The sequence below is a fragment of the Rhinichthys klamathensis genome, unplaced genomic scaffold, assembly GCF_029890125.1.
Source record: "Rhinichthys klamathensis goyatoka isolate OS25496 unplaced genomic scaffold, OSU_Roscu_1.1 h1tg000148l_1, whole genome shotgun sequence".
NCBI lineage: Eukaryota > Metazoa > Chordata > Actinopteri > Cypriniformes > Leuciscidae > Rhinichthys > Rhinichthys klamathensis.
In genome coordinates this window covers 1021668-1041667 of record NW_026606683.1, presented here as the reverse complement: position 1 = coordinate 1041667, position 20000 = coordinate 1021668, and the positions used below count along the sequence as shown (strand labels likewise).

The 20000-nt window shown below is 41.1% G+C and overlaps 1 protein-coding gene across 15 annotated transcripts in view; it reads left to right on the top strand.

The window, feature by feature from the left end:
• Positions 1 to 2113: 2113 nt before the first annotated feature.
• Positions 2114 to 20000, top strand: part of ebf3a (EBF transcription factor 3a) — a 95189-nt gene continuing 77302 nt past the window's right edge. For all 15 annotated transcript variants that reach the window (XM_056258090.1, XM_056258085.1, XM_056258083.1 and 12 more), the window contains exons 1-6: positions 2114 to 2518; positions 2766 to 2922; positions 3248 to 3311; positions 3584 to 3639; positions 6100 to 6173; positions 7677 to 7745. In XM_056258090.1, the coding sequence (XP_056114065.1) occupies positions 2385 to 2518; positions 2766 to 2922; positions 3248 to 3311; positions 3584 to 3639; positions 6100 to 6173; positions 7677 to 7745 (554 nt within the window). In that variant the 5' untranslated portion in view covers positions 2114 to 2384. The remainder of the gene's footprint in view (positions 2519 to 2765; positions 2923 to 3247; positions 3312 to 3583; positions 3640 to 6099; positions 6174 to 7676; positions 7746 to 20000) is intronic.

Genomic DNA, 20000 nt, shown 5'->3' with positions numbered 1-20000 from the left:
GAACACAGATTTGCATTCATTTTCGCCTAATATCTTCCAAAATAGAGGGGCAGCTGCATTTGTTGTCAAATAAGGTTTAAAACTCCTTTTTAGGACGGGATCGTTACCTACGCGATGGGATTGTTGAACTTCTTTAGTCAACAGTATCAGATTTAAAGGGATTTAGACTAAAACCCTAATTTGGTAATCAGATTGAAATCGCTTTGGTGTGTAATCTGTATTAGAGATACCGTAGATTAGGCCTAGAATTAGCAAACCTGAAATATTTATAAGAAGAAATAAGTTAGATAGATAGAATAGGGTTTGGAAAAATAATAAAAATAATAAAAATTTGATAAAAAAAAAAACATAAATTAAAAAGATATCACATGCCAAATAGGTCTACGGATACTTTAGATGTATGTAGCACACACGTAATTATAGCTAATATTTGATAACAATAATTATAAGAACATTTCACGTGAAACAAAAAACAGCTGTTTCGTGATTAAGTAAACGTATAATAATAATAATAAATAATAATAATAACAATCATTTTCTGCCTAGAGTGCCATTTAACATTAAAGTTCACAGAGGCATTCAGCGTATGCATGGATCAAAGTCATTGCGAATTAAAGACAAAAAGCATATCAATCTTAAATTGTCGTAAAATATAATTTTATTACTTACGTATTTAATTAGACGACGATGCAATGTGATGGATTTTGAGTCGAGGCAAGAGCAACAGCTTTGATAATTCACTTATCTTTGGCAATAGTCATTAACCCCCAACACTAGCAGAATAGATTGCTGTGTAAAACACATCTCTCTTCTCCTCTCTCCGTCCATCCATCCATCCATCCCTCCCTCCAGCACACAGGGTCCCCAGATAACCAACATCGGACTTCCATTTTCGCCCATTAATTCAAATATTAACATACATGCACTGTCTGCCAATATCACGAGCACCTTACGAAATGAAGGAAAAAATGACCCTTATTGTTCTGATAAATTATTATATTTTTATTACAAAAGACATCCTACTTCTTGCGCATAGAAGGAGAGGGTGGACGCAATGTTTCCCCCGAGTCCTTTCACAGTTTCAGATGTAATTCTGCAATAATTTACTAAATTAAGCGCGTACGCACTAGGACTAGGAGTTTGACATCGCCTCGGTTCGCTCCACGCACGCAAACTGTGTGTGTTAGATTCAAGCAGTCAATGTTCCCATAATTTAAGACGCGCATTACGCCATTATGCAGATGCCCAGGGTGTTTATTATAAGGAGCATCCAGTCTTAAAATGCCAGTACACCTTCCTGACTTCAGAGTAATCAAAGGAGAAACTAGTGAATCGATTTAGTCAATTACGCGCTCGGGACGTTTGGCACTGTCATTGTGATGATGATGATGGCCCAGTAAGAATTTTATTCTGGAAACCGGCTAACAGTTGCAGCGTATCGGTGGCCAGTGCTCTTTTTTTTTTCTCCCCCCTTTTTGCACTCTATAAACTTGCATGGCAGTTTCTCAGAATATATAGTTCATGCGCACCGCATTTTATTCGCGGGCTTTCATTATCATTCATTTTTGTTCCTCTCTGATGATTACTTGACATGATGTTCACTGGAAAAGCAGCAGCAGCAGCAGCAGCAGCGACTCTAGTCTTGTATGTACTCACGGTCCAAGCTTAAAGCCCAGCGACAGGAAGCTTCAATCCTCTCCATGTATGGGCAAAGCCACGCCTCCGTGCGCGTCATCCTCTGACAGCGTGGATCCCGTGGGTCTGGAGTTTTTGGCTCCCGGGAAAGGTTCCAGTCCTGGGGGATAGAGGGTTGAGTTTTGTATGCTTCCATCCATTCTGCAAAGACGCGCTAAAGGCCCCTCATCATCCTCTCCCGTGTCCGGGAACACCTCCACGGTGATCATTTACGCGTTTATTTGTCTTTTGGAGCCAGAAGTGGTGGATTCAGCAGTGTCCCGAAGCCTTTTTTGATGCTGTTGTTATAGGATGCCACCAAGCTAAGAGCATCATCACCATCATCATCATCCTCATCAACAGCAACAACAACCACAGAAAGTTGCGAGAAATGTTTAACTGAATTAAAACAACTCTAATATCCCTGCGTTGTTTCGCTTCTTCCACGGGAGGATCTTCTTCATCTTTCCAAACAAGCTGCTGGAGAGGCTTGAGAATCTTTACGCAGTGAATCGTTCATGTGGTGCCAACGCAGGACGGACTGAAGAAGGAGTCGGGACTGCTTTTTTTTTCTTCTTCTTCTCTTTTCGACAAATCCCAAACAAACTCTTACTGCTATCCGAAGGGGCTTCTTGGAGAAACGACGCGCCCTCGCTCACACTCTCATTTCATCTCTTTGGCTGGAAGTGGGTTGCACGCGAACTGTTTTAATGTTTGGGATTCAGGAAAATATACCGAGAGGGGGGACCACTATGAAAGAGGAACCGCTGGGCAGTGGTATGAATTCGGTCCGATCGTGGATGCACACGGCTGGGGTGGTGGATGCGAACACGGCCGCCCAGAGGTACGTTTGCCAAATCATCCGATTTTTAATGCATTTCTCAGATCGACCCCTAAATCCCCAATATGCCATGTATCAATTACACTCTCCCCATGCACCTCTTCGCCGCTTTCCCCTGTTCATTACATCATATTACAGTTTAAGTGACAAATCAAGAATTCTCCCATGTTTTCATTCTATCTACATCTATCCAGATCTCAAGTGTACGCCTGTTGTTTTAACCCACACTGGTGTCTTGTTTTCCCCGCAGTGGAGTTGGTCTGGCACGGGCGCATTATGAGAAACAACCGCCATCCAACCTCAGAAAATCCAATTTTTTCCACTTCGTCCTGGCTCTTTATGACAGACAGGGACAGCCAGTGGAGATCGAAAGGACAGCTTTTGTGGACTTTGTGGAAAAGGATAAAGTAAGCGCCAGTCTGGAATACAGCTCTGAATTTTCACCTTAAAACTTCCACATCTCTAGATCTTTGGAAACACGTGCGCCATAAAACACTTTTGATGGATATCACAGAGATAACAAAACAAAACAAAAAAATAGATATGCATTATACACATTATTGCCAGGAATTATTCTACTAAAATAGCAAACTTGAAATAGAGTTGCTGGATAAAAGCGTAAATATGTACATGCATACAGACTAAAATGCATGCATTTCATAAATATATCAAAATAAAATTCTCAGCAGCCCAATAATGCCAATCTGACCCCAAACAAATGCTTATTTTCAGGAACCTAACAGTGAAAAAACTAACAATGGGATACATTACAAACTACAACTATTGTACAGCAACGGTAAGTGTAAATTTCTCTATTCAGCAGGGATAGATTTACAAGTGTTTTATTCGCTCAATGGAGCCGTATTGACTTACATTCAGTTTCCTAAAATGTAGTTCAGTTTATTCCACAAATGTAATTCTAGTAGATGGCAAACCTTCGATGATGTTTTTTTTTTATTAGTGAATTTCAAGAATACTTTCTATTTTTTTTTTTCCCGAGGAAACGTTGTATAGTTTTTTTACACCAGACTTCTTCCACATTGAAAAACAAAAAATAATTTCCCACAGGCGTCAGAACAGAACAGGATCTTTATGTTCGGTTAATCGATTCCATGACAAAACAGGTAAGAACTTTTCTTTTATCTTGCGTGTATCTGTGTATTTATATTTATAGTGTGTGTGTGTGTGTGTGTAAGTTTCTGTTGCACGTGCTTTACATTAGGCTACATTGTTCATGTTTCCATAAGTAAATACAGCATAAGCAAGTACATCTTCTTTATATGTATTATTTATTGGAGATGCAGTGCAATTTATTGATATTGCTGCTTTAACTTGCTATATTTACTTGTACTAGGCACTAATGTAAAGCCGTGGCTCATTTTGGGTTGCTCTGATTAATGGGGGGAGGTTATTTGGCGGATTTAATTTAATATGAATCACATTACCACGTTTTTCTTCGCTTGTAGCTGCTTGATAATTCATTGCGAATTAATGAAATAGTGTGGGGCGCAAAAAATGTGTTTACATTTATATATATATTTTTTTAAATTATGCATTTAAAATAAAAAATATATATATTTTCTGAGGATAAAGACAAAAATAACCTAAAGTGTTAATGATTTCTTTATAATTTACGCGGATTAGTATTTTAATGTCACATTATAGTCTCACCATAGCATATAAAGCATAATAGTCAAAACCCATATGTGTGTATTGCGCTCAATTAGGTTGTTTTTATTCTTTCTTATTTTTTTTATTAATCTGAGACAATATAGGCTACAGCTCATATGCGTGTGCTTTTATAATGCATACGTTATTTTAATATTTTTATATCACAGCATATGAAATAATAAAAAAAAAAAATTAAAATGCACTTTTTTTATTTGGCAGTGCAATATTTATGAATTGGCATTCAGTTACTAAATGTTCGTGTGTCATTTATATCGCACGTGAAAACTCACTTTTGTAGTGCTGTAATCAGATCTGGTTAAAGGCATAAAAATAAAGCTCCAGGCGTGAGACAGACACTTGAGTTCATATTGTGCTCTGATGTTCTCTGAAATCACTCTCAGCTCATTTCCATTGTCCATTTCAGCCTCTCATAGTAAAGAACAGGGCGGATCTTTAGCTTGATTTTGAGGCTCTTGTTATCTGTAGTTTATCCATCGTTTGGCATCACAGGACAGAAAATATGAAGGTTTTATCTGAGGCGCCTCTGAATGGAGCTGAACATGATCAAAGAGTCAATGGCGCTGAACAGTCACTTTATGGTTTTCCGTATATTTTCAGTGAGAGGCAGGCGTGGAAAAATAAGGATACGTCAAATAATGTCTGATAAATTCAACCCAGTGCTCATTTTGTTATTTGTAATTTCTATACGGTTTGTTAGATATGACTTAATAAAATTCATTAATAGAATTAATATCATCAAAATTAGAAACCAACGCTTGATTTAGCATGCAGTTGGCAAATTCAAATTCACAAGTGACCTAATTGCGACTATACTTTATTATAAGTTCTCATATTTTTTAATGCAATTTATTTTCGCTCCGTGCTTATTTACGCACATTAAGCTTGCATATTTTTTTCTTTCCACTTTAATAAGTAGATATACACCAGGGCTTGGATTGTCATACACTTATATGTACCAACAGTAATGTTTGTGTATTTATATATTATTTAATATATATATATATATATTTATTATTATTACAATGATTTACTGTGGAAGAGCACACTCCGACGCGCCCCACGGATCCCACGGAAGGACGCGTTGGAGTGCGCTCTTGCACAGTACATCATAACGGGAGCAGGGCAAACAGGGAGGGAGGGAGGGAGAGAGAGAAAGAGAGAGTGAGACAGAACGCGCAAAAAGCACCAAGGCCCGTGCGCACCTACAGCTCCAAACGCCATCTGTTAAAGCCAATGCTCAAAAATTACTCAAGCGCACCCCCCGACACCGCTTTTTATCTAAAGAAAAATCATTGTTAGCGGCTCAAAATAAACAACAGATTGCCCATTAGCACTCTACCCCTAAATATCTGCAGATTATAACCGCGTTGATGTGTACGGTTATGGGTATTATTTACCGCGGCCATCTGCGTCGGAGAAGCGACAACTATGTGATTTCTATTATCATTCCCCAAATAAATAGCGCAAAGATCTAAACAGAAGCATATGCGACTCTTCATTTCTAAAGTGATATGCATGTGGTATAATTTGTCATCGCAATGACCGGCCAAGTGTTGATATTCATTTCAAACATCATATTTATTTATGCAAATTAATAACACAAAGGTTATCTCTATCTAGAACGTGGGCATGTGTGTTGGTTTACAGATAAAACATTGTTTAACAATGTATGTGGGCTAAATGGATTTTATTTACGCACCTTCTCATGTAAATTTTTAATTGATGAACCTGAACTTTGTGCCATAAACCACATTTTTTTTTTTTTAGGTCCAATTTCAGGGTTTTTTTTTTATGGAGAAATTAAGTTTTATATTTAATATTTTGACTGTTATATTTTAGTCTGTGTGCAATCCTCTTGTTAAAAAGATCTTCACTGTTACTTTTATTTCAAGGCTATTATTTATGAAGGACAAGACAAAAACCCAGAAATGTGCCGAGTTCTTCTCACACACGAAATTATGTGCAGGTAAGAAAATGTTTTCAGATAATTATAAACTATTACATTCGACTGCATAATTGTATTTTATTAGCTATAATGTCTTGTCATGTTTTCATAAATGCGTAACGCACACGATGTAGGCCTATCCAGGCCTCTGAGCATCAGCCTTACAGAAAATCAATGAATCCCTGAATAGATCTGCCTGGAGACGCTGAAAAGAATCCAAATGTTCAGAATTGTCAGGCGGCTTATTCATAATGATTTACGGTTTGCTTTGCGCCCTGCTCTGCGAGTTTCAGAAGTTCTACTTCAAAAGCGCAAATTTGACTGAATCATTTGGTGACATCGGATTTACGAATGATCTCACTGGACTTGTAATACTATAGAGGATAAAATGAAATTCACACACACACATACACACATACAGACGCGTGTGTGCGAACTCGGGCCCTTTGGAAAGTGGCTTTTCATCCTCAGCAATTTGACCGTGCGCCACTTTGTCTGTTCTGATTTTTACGCACGCGCCACAGAGAAATCATGCGGTTAATTTTAAAGTAAAAAGGACATTAAATAAAATAACTGCTCTAGAAGAGAACAACACGTATGGAAGCAAGCACTCAATTTCCCACCAAATCGGAAAAGAATCAGAAGCTTGCTCAGAGGTCACGCCACATCCTTCTGCGCTCAAGATAATAACGCTTCAAACTTTTAAGAGTTTTAGCCGTATTTACCGATAAAGAAAGTTCCTCGCATCGCACTCTGTTGCGTGCGTCAAACCGCACAGATGCGTTTCCGAGTCCCAAGCAGAGGTCCATAGGCATACTTTAATCACTTTAGCTGTCAGCTTTAAGGAGCTTTACATGTTTTCCATACCATATGGTGTTAATTTAGCTCACTTAGACATGTAACCATTATACAAGTGGGCTTCTTTAAATTCAAGAGGCATAACAATTTTTTTTTTATCTCAGTAATTTCAACATTAATTAAAGAAAGCATAATGGAAGCATCTTCAGGGCCTCAAAATGGAGGCATTGGCACATTGTAGGAGACTGATGGAGGCTTTTTGAGCTGGTAATTAATAAGTGCCCCACAGAAATCCTGGTTGAAGGTGGCATCTTGCATCCTCTCCAGACACAACAGCTTGACAATTAGAGGTAAACAAAAGCTGGGGCTGAGAGAGAGCTTTCCCCCCCTCCCAGCCTCCTGGCACCCCCTCTCCTCCTCTCAGCACTAAGACAAACACCAAAAACATGCTGTTTTCCCTCCTTCAGCCACAGCGCCGGGCTCCGTGTTTACCCGCCGCCCGCATCTGCGAGAACCGCAGCCACCAACACCATCAGGCTCAGCCAGAACCCACGCCAAACACCTCGCGGTTAGCTAGAAAAGAGGACGAGAGAGCGTGTCAGATGAATAAATCTAAACACACGGTGCTCGAAGACCAAAGACACATGCAAGCTGTTTGCTGATTCCCTCATATCTCATCTCATGCCTTGTCTTCTCTCTCTCCCTCCCTGTGTTCGTCTCCACAAGTCGGTGTTGTGACAAAAAAAGCTGCGGAAACAGGAACGAAACGCCCTCAGATCCCGTGATCATCGACAGGTAAGACTCTATCTGCTTCTGTGAGTGTAGGGCGCTGCGGCCCAGCGTCCCGGCCTGGGTTTGCCCTGTGTTGTTGCGCAGGTGTGTTGATGTGGAAACCCGAGGGTGTCTTTGGGGACCGTGTAATTGCTGGTGAGTTGTCAGGGAAGCGCTTTCCTCGAGACATGCGATCTAGAGAGCGTTTGGTTTTAAACTCACAACTCTTTCATCCTAATTTGTTAACAGCAGCTCTGCTTATCTCCTCTGTAAACAGTGCACTGCCTCTCGCTGGCTTTGTGGCACGACTGCGTTCCGCAACAGAGCAGGAACGTCGCGTCTGCGAGCGTGCATCTTTGAGGCAAGAAGGTGTCTTTACGTTGCGCTCTGTAGTGCTGCCGGTGGGAAATGAGTAATGTTTCTGGGCTGGCTGTTGGCGGTTGCATGTTGATCACATTAGGGAAAGCGTGTTCAAACACACCGGCTCCCGCCGAGTGGGTAATTGACGTTCTTTCTTTTTTTTTTGCAGCTTATGTTTCTCTTTGTGAGTCTGGCTGAAGGTTACACTTACTCGGCGAGACTTACACTTCTTCCTTTTTGTCCAATTATCCCTGTAGTGGCAGCACGTACGTGGATTACGGCAGGGCAGGTCTTGGACTCGCGGTTGAAACGGTAAATGTGACAGGGAGCGCTGGCTGCTCGAGTCCGGGCCTCTTGGAGATTAGTGAGCTAGAACAAGCCTACCTTGCTCTATAAAGCCAGGAGTCTCTCTGTTTCCATCTGCTGTAAAGAGCCATGAATAAGCATCAAGTGCTGCCAGCAGCAAGAGTCTCTCTCTCTCTCTTGTTGTCTTGCCGTCGCTGTTGCAAAGTTATCCCACGATCACAAACTTGTCTATCCACTGAGTGAGAAATTAGATTGGAGGGTGAGATGATGGGTAAAGCCGGGAACGAAATATGCACCACCAGTGGATAGCAATGCTAATGTTTGACTTGCTGAAATAGCTGTTTGCTTAGCAGGGAATGTTTGGTATCTGACAGAGGGAACATCTTTCTTATTAGTAATCAAATAGCAGTGACCAGTTGCCGCTGTCAGTCACCATACATGAAGCGTGTGAAGCGTCGGAAAAAAGGACTCATGCCCTGTGTGTCGAAGCTATGGCCGTGCTTGCGTGTTTGGAGGTCTGAGCATTTCCCGCTCTCACGTCATGTGGTCGTAAAGTGGAAACCCTGCAGTACTACATAATAATGTGAGTGAATCGCTTAATGCGAGGCAGTTTGATTCCTCTTGGAGCAGACATAAGTTTGTTTTGTTTATACACAGCTTATTCATAATCAGTATTTGATTTAATTGACAATCTATGGCTCTGTTACAAAACTTAGTAAGCTGTCTTGTTTTTTTGCTTCCTACATAGGCAACATCCAAACTACTTGCTGTACATATCCATTTCCTTGCAATATTCTAAATAGCATAAAAATACACAGCACATGTAAATGTGTAAATATAAGTAAAATAGTCCATTTTCATTTATTTTCGTAACACTTTATGTAACTACATGTACTTACTACAGTAATGACAGTAAATTATGCATAATTACAATTAACCCTAAACCAAACCCTAACCATAGCTCTACAGTAACTACATGTAGTTAATTATTACTCAGTACTTATTTGATTAAATACAATGTAAATACATCACCTTGAAATAAAGTGTAACCTTACTTTTTGATTTCAAATTAATCTGAAGTATATTTATTTATTGGATTCTGGGATTTGCTTGTCCATGAATGCTGCCTTACAATTTGCCCATCTTAGAAGTTAGCATAAATGCTAAAGCATAAATGACGTGCGCCTGTGATGCCCTAGAATGTTATGCATGTAGGCAGCCCACCAGGTCTTTGAACAGAGCCTCTATTTAACCTTTTTTGGAGGGGAATATGAGTTCCTTACATTTTCTTCTGTAAACACTCTCAAAGAGTGTGAATCAATCTCAGTAACCTTTGTTATCTCTGCATTAAATGATTAGCTTGTTCAAACAGACGTGCTGAAGAGCTCTGACAGTGTGCGAACAGTAATTAGTTACAGGACAGACATTCATGCACTCACTGTAACTCAACCGCAAGAGAAAGAAAAGCTGGAGGGAGGGGGAAAAAAGAGGAGTCCCTGCGAGGTGGAGGAGGATTTGTTTTGGTTTTCTGAACAGAAGATAAAACACATATCACTTCCTCTTAGCGGATCCTGAAAGGAGTCTCGGCCAGTCAGAGTCGATTCTCCCAACTGTGGCTTATACAATGTATTTACCTTTAAAGAAAAACATGAACACTTTACAACAGGGTTTCAACTGATATTTACCGCATTGACTCTTCCCATAAATTGCTCGGCTTTGTGTCGTGGCTAAATAGAGGTGGATGGATCGGATGTCTTGGCGCTTTGTGCTTCAATCTGGCGAACAATATGTGTAACACTAGTAAAAGAGGAAAAGGAGAACAGTGCAAAGAAGCTCTGATACTGGGCAAAAAGGAGGGATATTGTGGTAGGTTGAAACGGTGGATGAAAAAGCTCACATTTTGATTGTGAGGCGTCTGAAAGACTCGAGAGGATCATTTTCATAGAGGGCCGATCCGTTCTGTCAGATCACAAAAGCAGATGTACTTCATTAGCCGACTGCATTGTCTGCATATCACAACTGTGAACAGATGATTTTATCCAACGCTCGGAGAACAAGGCGGCCGGGAGAGCCCGGAACGCACGGAAACTCGAACCTCAAATGACTGAAGCGTTCGTGCTGCAGGTGGGGTGTATGATATAAAGCTAATTTGTAATCACAAAACCAATCCTGTGGGGTAATGTCTTGTTAGGTCCGTCTTTTTTCTTGTCTCTGTGGAAAAAGTGGAACGTTACAGTACACGAGGGAGTTTAATGCGTAGCTAAGATTTGTGCGTGCTCAGTCACCGTTTATAAACAAGCGTTTGCGTGCGCAGGAAGTAGATCCAAAGTGCAATTGTGTGAGCGGACAAGAAAGGGTCGGTTGCATTACAATCAAAACATTTAACTGGGTTGGACTTAGGATAGATAGACAGACAGATAGAGGGAGAGAATGTTCTGCTAAACATGGCTATGGTGACCAGAAGATCTGGTGATCCATTATCAATAACGTTTTCAGCCACATTCTCCCAGATGGCACATGGGCCAGGCATACTGCTCGTTGGCACGGGCTCGGACAATAACTGGCACCCGCTCGCTTCTGGCATTTTCAATGGAGTTTAGGAGACTTATCATTCCAAATGTGTCCTATTTTCCTGTAGTCAAGCCAGACATCTGTTTATACTATTTCTCTTGGACTTTAGTGCAGCTTTAGGTTCTTCACGAGGAGAAGAAGAAGAAGAAGAAGAAGAAAAAAAAAATGAGAAAAACTTGGTTGTATTTCTCAGCTGTTACAAAATTTCAACCTCGATGGATCTTTAAATATTTCACAACCCGACCCTGCTTCGCCATAGATTATTCATCTGTATTCAGAAATGAGGAGTTCTACAGCTAGATCCTGAACTCTTGTAGGTGATGTCTTGAACACACATGTCAAGAGCGAGGCGTTGGATCATTTACCGCCCCCGTATCGGTCCGAGAACTAATAATACCTCTCCGACTCGAGAGCGATGAGGGTTTTCCTAGCCAACCGATCTCCCTTTCACTTCCTGTCAGAAAGGTCAAGACATGCTGACCTCTGACAGACAACCCCCTCCCTCAACTGAATAATTCATGAGATTGACTTTTTTTGTCAGACAGTTGTGTAGCAGGACTGTTTATGTAGCTCATTTCGCCGAGGCTTTTGCACCTGTTCGGGCCGCATGGTATTTGGGTCCCGATGCTGATTTAGCTAAACACTCATTAATTTTTTTCATACCGAAGGACCTTTCCAGAATGGATTACGCTTGGTTATTAGCTAGGTCTTCCTTGAGCCATATGCTGGGAATTGTGTACGTACTCGGCCTGTTGCAGATTTTTTAATCTTGAAAAACCAACACAGATAGTTCCTCTGTTTTTTTGCCCTTTTGTTTGTATCTTCTCCGACCAGGCTACTTAAAAAGACCTCCTCCCTCTCATCCACACACAGGCCTTCTCTCGGAGCTGAGCAAATGCCAGCATTTAGAAGGTCAGAGCTTTTGTTGGAAAAGCGCTATGTAAATTAGCACCAGCAAAAGGGACATTAAACAAAATTCAATTCATTGTCTCCCTTAATGTCATTTACATTTTTGGCTCGGGCCCGTCCTGTCGAGGAGAATTTTGGAGATGATTTTAATTACATATCAGCGCTGGAACAGAGGGCTGTCTGGAGCGAGACGCATTTGGATCACCTGTAAAGAGAGGTTTATTTACCAATGCACTTGAATGGCAGGTTTTCACAGGCGCTTGCGTGATGTAATTAAGCCCGTGTTAAGTGTTAATTCCTCGGCCTGTCTTTTTCCTTCACAGAAAGGCCTGTTTCGGCACACCACAGAGTTTAACCTTTAGTCCTTGTCTTTTAGATTTGAGTCCTTCTGGATTCTCCTAAACATAGACAAAATTCACTTTTAGCTGATTTATTGCACCAATCTGAGCCCTTTTGAAAAAATTTGCAAAAATCACACCTTTCGGGGCACAACCACAGTACCCTTAAATAGCACCGTTGTACCTTATTTACTACTTTAAAGTACTAATATGCACCTTTAGATAATGTATAAAGTTGTATTTTAAGGGCACAGTCCTAGAGACAACCTGTTGTACCCCTAAAGGTAAAATCGTTACACATTTTTCTGACAGTGTCCAAACTGTTGTCCTCTCAAATGCTTTCTAGACTGAGAATGTCCCTCCCTCTAATATTGTCTGACTCCGATTTGCAATAGCAAACAGCAAACCATGCTGTGATGTAAACTAAAGGCTATTTAAATAAAAGGATGATCCCTCTGATATGTCCCGCCCAAACATCCTGTTTAATAGGAAATAAACCTGCGCAGGATGTGCAAAACAGGCCTATGACTGAGTGGTAGAGGACACTTGAACGGCTGCTTTTGCCTCCAGCCACGAGAGGAATATTTGTATTTATTTATATCTTACCTTGTCCAGGTGACATTCAACACAGTGTGTGTGTTTGAATGTTTTATTCGAAAAGTCCTTGTATCTACTGTACAATAGAGCCACAGCAGTCTTGGAGGATGTGTATGCACGTATATGTGTGTTTATGTTCGCAGAGACACACGTGTGAGAGGAGGAGAGCGCCGGAGCTCCATTAGACCTGATTAATGAGGTTGCAGACAGCAGATATATCTCTGGCCAGGTAACAGCCTCACTGCTGCAGGTACACAGGTGTGCACAGCAACTCCTTATTTATGAGACAGTCAGCAAACCCTCTGCTAACACCAGAGAGAAAGAGAGAGAGATTGTATTTTTTCCTTCAATGGGCAAGTCCAGCAGTGGCCAAAGCGAAAGTAGAGTGTAGATCTCCACTACGAGAAGAAAATAAATAGTGTTCCTTCTGTCACACAGGAGGACTATACTAAGATGTTTGCAAGTGTGTTGCTTTGGTGTAGGTTGTGTAAAAGGTTTCCTGCACAGGTTTTTAGTGAATAATTGCCGGTTACATTCTGTCTTTTTTTTGCTCTTTCCTATGGTAATGTATGTGTGTGGGGCATTAGTCAAAGGTGCAGTGTCATTTCTGCACCACTAGAGGCAGCAAAGTGAATTGAAAAAATAATGACTGTTTTCAAACAAGTTTTAGAGACTCCCCCTGTCGGCCATGGGTGGGAAAAAAAACCCAGATAGCTCCATCCCAAGATCATATTATTGGCTGACCCAATGTTGTTATATCTGGCCTAGTCGGACAAACCGACTCCAATTAAATTTGGAGCTGCTAAAGTGGCAAGTCTGCCTTTTATAATGTGCAATAAATTTCATTTAATATTTTCTTCCATTTCAATATTAATCCATGTTGCATTGATTAATGGAGGATTTTCTTTTTTTTTTAAATGGAAATAAAAAAGGCAAGTGTTTTCTAGTATGCAAATGATTTATCATTAGCATACTTAAGGTTCTCCTTATGCTGGCGTGTTTGAAATGTAGACCAAAAATCTTTTGTAATTATTTGTTAATTGCTCTTTTGTTTCTCTTCGACATAATGATATACAAAAATGCCTTTGCGTGCAGCGTGGATGACACTGTCACCTTGAAACTCTTCAGAACCGACTACGCTTCTAAACTCCTCTGTTATGAACTAGTGACTTCCGTCTCACTAGAGGGATCAAGAGAGAGAGAGAGAGAGTGAGAACAGCTGGCTCTTTCTAACGGTGAATAACTGACAGTTGTCTGTAAGAGGTTTTAATGAAGATTGCCACCTTTTATGCGAGGAACTGAAGGGATGCCAGATCTACAGGAGGGGAGAAGCAGAGAGCTTAACCTGCCCTTGGCAGCTAGCACTCAGCTCGCACTCACACAGAAAATGAGAAACAGCCTCTGCGGTCAAAAAGCCAAACCTTAGCGCTGCCACACATTGCTCGCACGTAGAAGTGGGTCAAGGCCTAGCAGATGTCCGACAGCACACAACTCCAGTGCAGGCTTCTCCACAACAAAGTCCTCTACGGAGAGAGATAAACACTTTCGTATCTGAAAAATCGTATCTGTACGCTTTTTAAAAATATTGTTCCAAACAATTTTTGCAGGCTGATTACAATAGGAAAATAAGTTCTTTAGTCTTTTAGAAAGCAAACCCCATTCACGTTTACATTTTCAAACATTTGACCGATGGTTTTATCCAAAGTGACTTTTACATTTTATAAACCCCTCTAGTGAAAAAATAGGGAGGAAAAACATTCTGAAGTACTGCAAGGAACCATTGAGGAACCTTGTTTTTTTTTTAAGGTGTCATACGTCATTTTTTCTCTCTTCCACCTGAGAGATATCACCTTGTCTCTGTAATTTAACCTATCAAAAAAGCTCTTTGCCTTTGACATCATTTTGCACATTCAGGTTTGATGGCATCAGGTGGCTAAGTAAGAAAAAGGGCAAATTGTTTTGAGCAGCTTTTTCTTTTCTTCTAGAGACTAGAGCAGGGACAGTAATGGTCTTGATTTAGCCGCTACATGCTAATAGCACTTGGCAATGGCAGTGTGTACGTTTCCTTTTTTTTGGTGCCATGTGGGTCTGTGTGTGAGAAGGGAAGGGGGAAATGGCTCTAGCATGTGTAGACAGGAGGGAACCCTGCACTGTGTTGTTGTAAGACGTGTTGCATAGGCCCGGAAGACGTCGGCTCCAAGGAGTCTATAGAGAGAGACAAAATCCATGCACACACTTAAGGGTGAGAAAGCTGAATCGGGGCGAAAGCAGAGGTAGAAGAGAAATGTGAAAATGATAGTTTTACTACAACAACCAGCGTCATTGTGTGTGTGCGTGTGTCTGGTGGAGATATTGAGAGTCTAATCAGGACTCCGTGGAGGGGACATATGTGCTTTAAAAAGCCCCTTTTATTTGATTGAGCGCACAAAGCAACGGCACTCCCCTTTTGTTGGGCTGTATGAAAACCCCCGCTGAGTGTGTCAACACGCGCACACACATGCATATGCACGCATGGATTCACATGCAACAAATATTCACGTGCATAAAGCACGATTATCGACAGACACGTAAAAATGTGATTCCACACATGCATGCAGACGCACACAAAAACTCACCCCGGGCAGTTGGAGAGGGTGTGCTGTCACACAATAGCTCGGCGCGGGTGCACGTTCCTTTTGAATAACAACCGGGAAAATTGAATCAGTCGTGGTTTAGGAAGGACTGAATGGAATGCATGTCCGAAGTTCATGACGCTTCCCTCTGTGAATGCGGCCAACGTGTCCCATTTCCACAGCACAACCTGTTCTGCTCAAACTTCACACCGTGAAAGAATTCAAAACAGATCTGCTTTATGTGCACGTAGCTGACAATGCTTTAAATCGAATGTTTATTTTTATTTGGACTACTTCTGCAGTTGTTTCTAGTTCTCGAGCGCTGCGGTGCCGCAGAATGTTTCCGTGCTAAATTAAATTGACGTGTTTGGCCACATTGTCTATTTAACATGTGCGTGTTTATGGAGCGTCCTGTTTGATTCTGTCAACACTATGTCAGTGTGTGCGTGTGTGTTTTAGGCTGTAAAAGCATGATAACTTGCTTTTGGTTTGTGGTAGATGTTGGCTTCATTTTTTTGCGAATACACACCCACAACATTTGTTTGCCATTAGGAGCAGTTTGTAAATCAGATCAGGGTGTTGAGTACTCGCCGCCTCCCTTGGAAGAAATATCCGTTCCTTGTCCCTCCGATCTCTCTCTTTTCAAAGAACACAAAGCTCCCATGTCTTTTCTCTTTTTAAACCACCCCCTCCCAGCTACCCACCCAACCTCCATTCCCATTTTTCCGAATGTGGCAATCTGTCGTGTGACACCGCTGAGATTAGGTTAGGAAACAGTGTGAGGATTGTATTGGACATGGTGCTGGTCGCGCCAATTTGAGGTCGCAGGACAGCGATCTGGACATTGGGCACACGCCATCAGCATCTCTCCGCGAGAGGCACTGGGCCTTGGCCGTCGCCCGTCCCATGGGCCCCCGGGAGGGGCCATCGGCTCCGAAACCTTCAAAAAAAAAAACTGCAGCAAATAACTATCATTTATTAAAACTGACAAGTTATCTCTAAATATAGGCCCCTCTGTCAAAAGATTATCAGCCAATGGCCCGTTCTGCTGAAAACGTAATCGTGTTTTTCGAATCTCACATGAACATTCGAGGGTAGATTGTGCTCGCTTGCACTGGAGGGGATGTAGAACTTATAGCTCTGCTTGCACTTGTGTTTTACTGCCCTTTGTGAAGTTCGATATGATGTTGAATGACATTTAAGGTTACCAGACGAGAAATAGTCAAGTCCAGAAGTCAGCAGCGAGAAGTGTATTTGAGAGGTTAGGCCGCGTTTCCCCCACTGGCTCAAGGCTATTTATCATTATAAGTGAGTCTCTGCTTAAGTTTCCCAAACCCTCATTATAATCATTCCCAGCAATTACAGCGTCCAGAACTCCGTCTGCCATCCAGCACACATCATCAGCCGTTTACTCTGCTTAAAGCTGCCACTAATTTACATTGTTTTAAATATGGGGTGTGATGCTGATTGATTGTTGTTGCCGTGAGTCAACTTGATAGAATACCATTAGCCGCGCTAAATATTTGTTTAACTCTTAAATTGTTTGCATGCACAAAACGAGGCCATTTAGCTGCGCGAGCGTACGTTTTAATGCTAGATAAATCAAACTTTGAGATGAATCTTAGTTTCTGTCTTATTGCTGACAGATGCCGCAAGCATTTTTAATTTGCATGTTCATTAGAATGTCATTATGTAGTCTTGCTCTCTCGGTCCATTCCTTTAGACGGTACTGAAGACTGCAGCTTAATGCCTATTTTGCTTGTTAAAGATTAGTAAAACCATTGTATTCTTTGAAGTGCTTTACCATGGTGGTATGCATGCAACGTCAGACCTCGTTCTCAGTGTAAAACACTTGTGTTTCCAAGGCAGTCGCTGCATAATTATCCTCTTGTGAAGAATGCACAATGACGCCAGGATGATGAATCGATGGCAGATTGGACGTGTGGTTTAACTGTCATGTCCCTTAGATAAGGGGCTGCTCGGGGATTGCTCATTCTCACTGCTAGCCTGCTAGCTTGCCAGTTTATTAGCGCAAATCCCAAATGTTTAGTAAACTCATTAGGCCCCATCTAATGCTAATTTATCATCATAGATGGACCACGAGAGGAGCGGGACACCGGGGCGGTCGGGCCAGGGCTTTGACCGCTAGCTGATCAATCAGTGCTATAGGGGCTAGCATGTTTCATTAGATCCGCTAGCCTCGGATGAGTTTTATGGATTTCGCTCCTGAAAGTGGGATTTCAGGGGGCTTAGCAAAAGTGTGGTGGCTGACAACACTTATCTACAGGAATACATGGCGGGCCTTTCGTCAGAGAGCTTGCTATTTCAATGGCCGCAGATAGATAAGGCAGCTTTTTGAAGACGGAGAGCAACATTTAGGATGAGAAAAGAGTATTATGGATTCTGTTATACACCTCAAAGAGTAGTAGAAAAAGGCAGCTGAGGTGCTGGTTAAGTTTTTTCTTCAGTCTATAATAACTGCTGCCCTCTTTGTAGCACAAGATCTCTGATCTGTGTGAATCAGGAGGACTAATTCAGAAATGATGTGATCCTTATGATCTTCTGGTCGGGAAGCGTTCTGAACTTAAGAACTTCATCGATCTGTCCAGTCTCTCTGAATCAATCATTTAAGAAGAGACAAAAAAGGAGGCGTTATTGCAGGTTCCCACTCCGTCAGAGCTGAGAAATAGGATTTTCTTGTCTCTCTTATTTTTTTTGCGTGCCAGTTTTTAGCGACAGCTTGTATCTCTTTCTCGTACAAATGAAACGGAATAATAAATAAATAAAAAAATGTAGGTGGTGAATAAACCTGCCCAGACTGCGATAATAAAATATGACTGGCGTTTCCTAGTGCTGGGAAAGGAGTGTTGTAATTCACCTGACTTATGTTCTCCTGTCTGATTTAGCTTCAGATTAAAACCCACTGCTTGGCCAACCAATTGAAATCAGATCCAGTCACAGCTTGCCTGTATTGATCCCTATTTAACATCAAGGCTGGGAATGGATTGGTATTGATTAACTATAAAACCGCTGGCTGGCTTGTCCAGAAACCTGCTCAATATGCTGAATGAAAAAGTATCGTACCTCTGCCCTTCAATGCACGAGAAAAGGAACAGTAGCGCATGTGCTTGGCCTAGGAGTTGGCAGGCATGCGGCAGACATGGCGGTCCATTCCCTTTTACCGTTTCCTTGTATGTTGTGTGTGTTATGTGATGCAATATTTGACTGTTATATGACATTTTTGCTCTGAAATGTAACCCAAAATGGTCCTAAATATAGTAGGGCTGGCCCAAAACATATTGTGAAAGAGAAATGTCAAGGGTTAATTGCTTTTCTATTACACTCACTCTTTCTCTACCATTAAAAAACAGTAAAGGCCCTAAAATATAAAAGTCGACCACAGACTTCATTTTTGGGCCTCTTGTCTGGGTGTGTGCAAAGCTCAGCACAAACCAGATGACTACATAGGTATTGTATGTAATGAACAATTGTGTATAATAATAATAATATAATTTCCAAATAAGCCCATGATGAGTAATATACACCTGCGTTCAGTCACAGACGCGTAAACGGTGACTCAATCGTCAGAACTCGTCCATCCTGATTTGGGACCAGCTCGTCCTGGCTGGATCTCCTTTCTCCCCAAATCTCCGTGTCGAGAGCCAGAGGAGGCTGTGCATCTGTAAGAAATTACTCTCAATCTCCCACATCCAGGAGTTTACACTTTTGTAATGACAGAGGAAACCACTGGCCTCAGTAGGGTGCAGATTTTAAGGGATGTCTTTAAAAATGCCATTCTTCTGCCAGACCTACAGGATTACTAAGTGGAACGGCCGCAAAAACACACACTGGCTCTGCGTCCACCTCGCATACTGATGCAAGAACATCGCGTACTGTATATTGGCTAAATTTTAGTTTATACTTGCATTGGCTTGTTCAAACTCCACTTTGTTATGGGGAAATTCATAGTGATCAATTTGTTTTTCAGAACAAAATATCGTTCTTGGCACAAAGTGCACTGAATACTGGCTGTAAATAATGTGGTGTTGTGCAATGATTTTTTTCTAGCCAAGTTCGTTATTAGCATTTTGCAATGATCTTCGACCCCAAAACATTTTGAATGCAACACAAAACATGTTTTGAAAGAGACAAGTCTTACTGTTTATCTATCTATTACTGCCTATCACAAACCATTCCAAAACTGATATAGTGCATTTGCAGTTTAAATATTTAAATGTAAATACACATGCAGAATAAGGATGAAAGAATATTTATTTTGTTCATTTTATATTTTCTTAATTATATTATTATATATACCATTATTTGTTAAGTATAAACATTTAAGTATTTAAATTGCAAACTTACTGTAACAGGACTGAAGTAATGTATCCCTGTATTAGGCTTTAAGTTAGCGACGATAAATATCCGACACTCTTACAAGGAATGAGGCAGCCACACACACACAATCTGGAGTCTATTTGTCTCTGATAGGGCAAATCCAATTTGATTCCTTAAGTGTTGATTAAAGTGGTGGGCTGAAACAGGCTGTCCCTCATTGAGTGTTTGTTGATTATTTACCTTCCAGC